The 8,414-nt window shown below is 34.7% G+C and overlaps 1 protein-coding gene across 1 annotated transcript; it reads right to left on the minus strand.

Annotated features, from left to right (window-relative positions):
• Positions 1-756: 756 nt before the first annotated feature.
• TMEM244 (transmembrane protein 244) lies at positions 757-7,344 on the minus strand. The gene is made up of 5 exons (XM_008935435.1): positions 7,286-7,344; positions 6,666-6,739; positions 3,671-3,796; positions 1,736-1,780; positions 757-851 (listed from the first exon to the last, which is right to left on the minus strand). The coding sequence occupies exons 1-5, from the start codon at positions 7,342-7,344 to the stop codon at positions 757-759; spliced, it is 399 nt and encodes a 132-aa protein (XP_008933683.1).
• Between the last annotated feature and the right edge of the window lie 1,070 nt (positions 7,345-8,414).

Here is an 8,414-nt window from a genome sequence, read left to right on the forward strand (position 1 = left end):
TAGGCCACTTGCCACTCAGGAGAGAGAAAGGGATGTGTAAAAAAATGGCTGTCTGTAGCATTTTGAAAACTTTCCTCTTTCCAGCACAGCCAGACCATAACTGGATCATTAGCGAAAGAGAGAATAGCCTGGAGCTATTGTAAAACACTTTTGTCTGTAGCATCCCTGGAAATAAGGTTATCAGCCAAACACTGGGGATTGTATGTCTGGCTGTTGTCTTGGGAAGCTTCTAGGTGAGAGCTTTAAGATGGGAAAAGATGCAGAGCTATGTGCTGTTCACCAATTCTTCTTTGCCAGTAAAGACTGCTTTAAACATACAGTGATTTATGCCAGATACTTTAAAGTTTCACAGTGCTTGTGAGAGGTCAGACTACAGCCTAAGGTTAGAGTCAGCATTTCATAAAATACAATAGATAACAAGCACCATGAAAACATGAAATTCCAACCTCTTTTTTTCTTTTCCTTGTATATTTTTCAAAACTGTTGCATCGTTGCTCTTATCCTCCTTATGGTTGATTTGATTTTTTTAAAAAGACACAGTGTATCTAACGATTTGTTCAAAGGAAAATGTACATGCAAAAACTTAAAGTAATTACAAACAAGAGCTAAAAGTCATGACATTGCAAACAAATGTAACATACAGGAAATCTGGTAAGCTAAATATTAGACCTGCAACTAGACAGTTGCTAACTTCATTTTAATTATATTGTTAATGAAGCCGTCAAATTCATATAAAGGCAAGTTCTATTTTCCTTTTCAAAAATCATCTAGAATTGGGTAAATGAAGTTGTCTTTGAACAAGAAGTATGCCAAAATCTGTCCTCCACAAATCATCGAAATTACGCCAGATCCTGAAAGAAAATATATGATTGTTTTATATTAATTTTTATAGTGGAATACAAGTATTACAATAAAATTTTAAACAGACATTCTTTTTATCTTCAATTTAAAATAAAAAGTCTCATCTACTTAAACATTTTGCCCAAGGCCTTAATCACTTACAAGATACCAGCCCCAGGAGCTGCTGATACGAAACCAGTTACAGGACAGGGAATTTATTTGCCTGTCCCCATCATCTAGGAATTTACTGCAGCTGTTGAGGCTTGATATCCATCATATAAGAAAGAAGAACAGAAGCCAGAACTTTTCCCTTTAACTCTTTCTCAAAATATTATATTTTAGTACAAACCTATAATTTTAATTTTGCAGAAAAACATTCAGAAATGTAGGCCATTCACTCTAAGGAAACGTGATGACTGGGATTTATCTCATCTATTGTAAGTACCTGTGCAGAGTGTTTATAAAAATCGCCTCTAAAGGTGCCTGTTTCTTTCCATTGATTATAAAGCATGCTAGGGAAGACTAGTTTGGACAACTGTCTTTTTTGATACCAGAATTAAGTGAGATAGTTTGATTAGTCAGGACTGAATCATGATTTATTTCAAGAATGTGAGTGGTATCTGTTGTTTTCAGCAAGTTTAATATAAGCTGAGTACATTCCAGTCTTAAAGCAGAAGATTTTTAAAGCAGTCAAGGTGAATGTGTGCCCAATGTTACTTACCTATGCCATTAAAGGAAGTATAAATGAAATTCATATATTTCTTCTTCAAATGTTGACCATTCCCAAATTAGTGGGACAACAGACATTTAACAGAAACACTTCATAGTGTAAATACTTTTTTTTTTTTTTCTACACAGAGTCTAACAATTTAAACTTTAAAGAATGTAATTATACCTAATGCCAGCCACCAGTGTAACATCAGGGGGAATTCAGACATAACTGCAAGGACAAGAAAAAAAGTGTAAATTTTTAAACAATAAAGATGGGCACATGCAAACATTATGTTACATTATCAAAGACCTGCTTGGTTATGTTTCATAAACTATCTACTTTATGTTTGTTGAAACTGCAAATTCATTTTTAGGTCCTGATCATTCAGATACTTGGCCATAAGCTTAGCCTGGTGAGCATCCCATTGGAAGGCAAGTCTTAAACTACTAAGTGTCTGCTAAACTGAGCTCTTAGACTCTGCTGAAGAAATGCCTTTCTTATCACTCACCTTGACACAGTTTAGCACAACAAAGACACCGATCCCCTGGTAGAATGCCTATATATTGGTACAATCCAAATAAATTAATGTGTGCCTGACATTTTCTGTGTAATGAGTGATGCCATTCACGACTGACAGGCCAGGTCTGCACACCTCAAGTGAGCATTGTTGCACAGCAAGCTCTCTCCTGTGTCAGGAACTTGCCCTTGCTTCATGCAAGCTGACCCCTATCCCCACTGTAGAATCAATTGTAGGGCCATTGTGACCCAATATTGCCCACCTCCACAAAAAAAAAAAAACAACCACCCAACCAAATAAAAAAAACCCAACAGGACTGTAGAGGTAGTAAAGTGTGCTGGGAGGCACACAGGACATGCCAGCAGCTTGGAGCCAGCCAAAAGAGCTTTGGTTGGCCATCTGAAAGAAACAATAACAAATCTGGGGGTTTTGGACATGAAAAAATGCCTCACTGTATGTAATTGTTGTAGTTTTTGTAAATTCCTTGATTTAAATGCAAAAGTTATTAATAAGGAATAGCAGTGGATTAAACTCTAGAAAATCAATTTCAGTAGAAATTATAGAGTAATATTTCAATTTTCAGTAGAGAAATTATGCTTAATTTTTTTAAGATGAAGTCTTTGATGGTCTCTTGCTTAATTTGTCATGGGAACTGGGGAATCCCCTTCTGTATAAAGTGCTAAAAGACAAATGGACAAAGGATTGGAAAATGAAAGATGAGTTATTATGTAGTAGGGAGGGATTCTTAGTCTTAATTTGTCAGTGATATTTTTCCTATTTCTAAATTCTAGAATAAGAACACTAAGCTCATTGTTATATGAGAAAAGTATCATTGTTATAGGAAAAAAGAATGAGCAACCTGGTCTAGTGGAAGATGTCCCTGCCCATAACAGGGGGGTTGGAACTAGATGATCTCAAAGGCCCCTTTCAACCCACACCATTCTATGATTCTGTAATTCAGGTCCCCAAATGGTTTCTGGAAAGGATGGGGTTAAAATATTTCCTAATCATCCATAGCAGCATTCTGCTAAACATGAGAGAAGGGAGACTACCAGGTGCTGGCAAAAAGTGATGATGAATCTCATTTACAGCAGCCAGTTCTCTTCCTTTTCTTTCCTTTGAGGGAAGATGTTAAAATGCTCTACTTTCCTCAGTGAGATTTGCTTCAAATTATCTAACTTTAAAACTTTGAATTCATTTTGCTGAAGCAAGCCTTATTTTTATTCTGAACTAGAGCTGAAGTGTTAATGAGTAGATCTCAATGTCAGGACATGGACAACAACTATTAATTTCTTATTTTAGAGAAAATGCATCTCTCAGGTGCTGAAATTTTATCTAGGCTGGATCTGTGTGGTTTGATCTGTTAGATTGCGAGCTAAAACTCTAATAAGAAAATAGTGTTTTAAAATTCTGCTATAAACCCAGAGCTGAGTTTTAGATGGGGGGATTTAAATACATACGTGAATCAAATGGATGGAAAATAGAAATATGTATTTTTTAATGAAAAATTAGGTAGGTTCAGTAATACAGTAGATGAATCATAGTTGATTGGTCCTTCAGTTTGTAACACTAGGCATGTCTTTAGCTGTAAACCTACTTACTGACTGAAGTTATGATGACATGAATAACAGTAACTGTTACACCATAATCCCAAACCCATTCTTCCACAACCAGGGCAAACAGCAGACCACATGTGAAGAAAGTTATTTCCAATGATATAACAAGAGCTGTAAAGGAAAACAGGAAATTTACACCACAGTTTTGAAAGGCTTTTTTCTCATTTTCAAAATGATGGCAATAAGAAGTTAAAATGTCTGCAAGTTGTGCAATTTTTTTTACAAGATCTAATATTACATTATTATTTTCATTATAAAGCTCATTTCTAATTTTGCTACAGGCTTCTGCATGGGTTGTCTCCTGATTTGCCCATAGACTTTAAAATCTTATATATTTTATGTAAAGACATGAGGATTAACAGGATTATGACCAGTGACAGGATTATGACCAATTTATATCCTAGAGGAGAAATGGCGTGGAGATTTTTCTTAGGGACCATCTACGCTCTTTGCATATGGTGTCAAATGGTTGATACTGACATAAATCATTTTTTTCTCATCCAAAACATAATTATGTGATTAAAGGGACTATGTCTGGTAGGAAACTTCATCGCTCTCTCCCTGTCAACTTCATTGCATCCTATATAAATATATTTATGATACATGATAGAATATATATATTAGAGGAATATAAAGACAAAACATACAAGAACCCATCCATCCATATGGATCTCATGGTGCATGCAACCAGGAACCTGGCTTTTCTCAGTGCTGATTGTGAGGCTGCCACAGCTACCATGCTGTCAGCGTGCCTGACATTCAGCAGCTAGCTCTGTGTTATGTTAAACCATGAATGGGGATTACCAGCAAAGTGATAATAAATAAATTATGCTAGAAAAAAAAAAAAAAGTCCTATTAAAGTTATCTGATTAAGAAAATTCCTTCTCTCAGTGAAGAAATGGTGTATTTCTGTCCCCTGGTGCTTTCTCTGGAGCATGCTGAGCTAAGCTGTGCCACCAGCCTGTGCTGACCACCTCCCCTGATGTGGGGCACAACTCAGCAAAAGTAATGGCTGGGCAGGATGTGCCTTCCCGTGTGCAGGAAAGCAGAGCCTGGAACAGCTATGCTGGGAAGGGTGAGGAACCTCATCATAGCATTTGATGAGCTCTATTCTTCGACACAGCAATAGAGAGGTGCTTAGCTGTCAGCTTGTTTACTTGCTATTCTGCGTAACAAAAGTAATCACTTTTTACGGCAAAGTTTGACTTTGTGCTCGGTGGCTACCTGGGATAGCAGGGGGTTGAATGGAAACTACATTATGCCTCTTCTAGCTGTAGTCCTGACTTCCCATGCAACTGGCCATAATTCTGCATTTGCAGCTCATCCAATTTTCCATCTAAATGCATGTTGTTCTTCTTAAGTACACACGCATATAGAAGTCACATTTTTAATGGAATTTTTTTTTTCTACTGTTGCAGTAATGTAATGCCTTAGATTACTGCACCTGAAAGCAGAGAGATGATAGTTCATTTTTCACTGTATTTAATTTATACATTTGGCAGCATGTGGTGCCTTTCAATTTTATTCTTTTATTTACAGTGTCAATTAGTTCCTACTGTATTATGGATCTTCCACCTAGCAGTTTAAAAAAATGTAAAAAATAAGAAAAATATAACTGAGAAAAGCACATGTAGTTAGAAAAGTGGGAAATAACACTTAAAAAAATTTGTTTGACAATGTATTTTAGTATATTTAGTTTATTATATTTCATGATGATCGTATTCCTTTAAATTGTGCCAATAATTTTAGAATTTAGAAAGTATGCCTAGACGGGTGCTTTGTAAACTGTTTTACAAAACTAGGCCACTAATGATACCTCAGTTCTGACCTGACTTCCACTTTTATTTTGAGATTATCTTTTAAAGACATAATCCTGGTTTTAGCAGGCATGAGTGAGACTCTTGAGTAAACTAATTCTCATTTACAACATCATTCAGAGACCTTTGTTCTGTCTCTGTGCCCTTAGACTCTAAACAGTTCCTGTTATGTTTTGCTATTCCATATTACTTCATCAGGTGGCCAGACAGGAGGGTGGAATACTAACAAGTTGCACGACATACTTGCTGTCTGTCGCATATCAACAGGCTGCATCAAACTAGCTGCTAAAATTGTTTTTTGAAAAAACATCATATTGAAATATGGTAATTGCACCAGGGACACATCAGGGACCTGAAAAGTAATGGTATATGATCTAATTTTCTTTGTTCTACAACTGAAAAGCTCTTTTTTAATCTGAAATCATTATTGACACTGTACAAATATCCATGCATTTTTATTACTCTTTTTAACCTGGTGAACTATCCAATTTACTTTAGAGTTACACTTTACTAGTAGATGGAAGATGTGGTTTGCCTTTGTAAAAAAGATTATGAATCTGGTATAATTTCATGCGTGCATGTAATTGTTTAGGAATGGCAGTTTAGGAAGAAGAATGAAAACTTCAGACAAAAATGCAGACATTTGTATTAGGATATATAGAGATACATTGAGGGATTGAGCTATAATCAGACCCTGAAATTCTAATGCCCACTGTATTAAGGCATTACCAAAGCAAAATTTCCATCAATTGAATGTGACCTATTATTCAGATCTGTATCTGATGATTCATAAGAAATTTGTTGCAGTATGAAAATTAAATTTACTTGTGGAGAAACTTTACAGAGAATAGGTAATTGTTCTGTGATGAAAATGCAGTATCTTGGCAAAGCAGCACGTTTTCTTCAGATGATGCAAGATCAGAAGAACAACTCAAGGAAAAGCCCCACAGTCACTTGAATGATAAGTAGCAATATAGAAATGAGAAGTGCCAGCAAGATGAATGAGTATTTAAATGCAGTGTAGTTAAAATACTGAAATCATTAGTATTACAAAAACAGCTTTAAAATACTGTCCATAAAGAAGATGTCCATACATCCAGATAGAATCTATTTTCTTGACTGAGGGGAAAAAAAAAAAAAAAAAAGATATAAACTTCAGTTACCTAAATAATACGGGTTAATCCATGAAGGATTTGTCTTAAAATCAAAAGGTGCCAAACCATCCAACATATTAATCCTGTGGAAATAGAATGAATATATTTAACCAAAGATGCCTCAGTCATTATATGACATATGGTGGGTACTTTTAAATATGATTTCAAATGGTATCCTCTGGGCTTTTATAAGCTCTCTACATCTCATTGTGTATTGTGGTCTTGCCCTTGTACATGTTGTTCATGTGTTCACTTTTATTTAAGACATGTCTGGCACTACCAAATAACTGGCTAACCAACTTTCTAATAATTTGTCTTTCTTATCAACTATAAAATCTTCCCTTTTTAGTATCATCTTTGCTTGTACATTCATTTCTTTACATGGTGTAAGTGTAAGGAAGTAGATTAGAATAAACATTTTATCTTAATTTTGATTTTCCATTTGCCAATTTGTGCACATAAATGAAGGTTCAGATACAACAATTCAACTGAATTTGAAAATAGTGTTTACAGGCTAACTGGAACTCGATGCCTCCAGTCTGGATGCCTCCTCTACAGGGTCATGGCTCTACGCGTTATATCTAGTTACAATATGTCATCATATTAGAATAAAGACAAGGAAATCTTACTTGAATATTGCAAAGCACACAGATAGGACCATGTAGTACACAGCATAGAAAATCACCATGCATATCAACAGATTCACCAGAACAGCCTGCAAAAGGGAAAAGGACAGTAAAACTCAATGCCATATTTACATTAGGTACATAATTGTTAGAAAATAATTCCGGATTTCTATCAATCATTATGTTTTTAAAAAAAGCCAGAAGACAAAATATTTGACAGATTTTTTGCTGTTGCCAATTTCATAGAAATTGTCAAAGGCTCCTTAGTACATGTCAGCTCCTAATGTGTGGTAATAATACTCTTTGTTTTGTATCATATATTATTGTATATTGATTATTTATAAGTGTTCAGAGAATGAGCTGCACATTTCTTGATAATTATTACACCAGAGACCTTGAGATTTTAAGATCATCCAGATGCTTAACTAGTTTTTAACCATATTTTAGGTTAGTTTTTAACTTAAAAGCCATCCTTGTAAGTATGTTGAAACAGTATACAAATAAAATGTAGAAAATTGTAAACCGGTAACTGTTGAGTTTCCCAGCCTTTAAAAAACATGTCACCATAGTGCTGAAGGATGTAGACAACTTAAATGGGTAATAAGCATATCTGTTAAATATTTTTCAAAGTTCAATTTTTTGTGAATTCTAAATAAATTCCAACTCATATTGAAAAAAATACCCTTAAAAATACAAGTTTCATAAAGCAACAACTATCTTATTATCAAATACTATGTCTTTAAGAATCGAGAAACGTAGAATTATACAAAGGATATGTTTCCTAATATATCATGCTGTCCTTATTTCTTTTCTTCCATTTCAGTGTCTTCATTTCTGAACTGAAGTTTCAGAAGCAGTGCAGCCAGGGAAAAAATGGTTAGCTTTCACCTGATAAACTTCATGAAATGCCTTGAGATCCTTTCAAGTGAACTCATTTCTGATCATATATGTCTGATCTTTTAAATTTGCTTCCTGAATTATGCAGACCCTAGGACTTGTTTTAAATCCTACAGGTATGATGTAAAATAATGTTTTAAGGTTAATATATTTTTATAATAAGAATAGTCTTTCTAATACAGAACACTTTAATTTCTGATTTTTTGTGATAATTACATTCCAGATGTTATTTGGG

This window comes from Merops nubicus, unplaced genomic scaffold (assembly GCF_000691845.1).
Source record: "Merops nubicus isolate BGI_N331 unplaced genomic scaffold, ASM69184v1 scaffold47510, whole genome shotgun sequence".
NCBI classification, from domain to species: domain Eukaryota; kingdom Metazoa; phylum Chordata; class Aves; order Coraciiformes; family Meropidae; genus Merops; species Merops nubicus.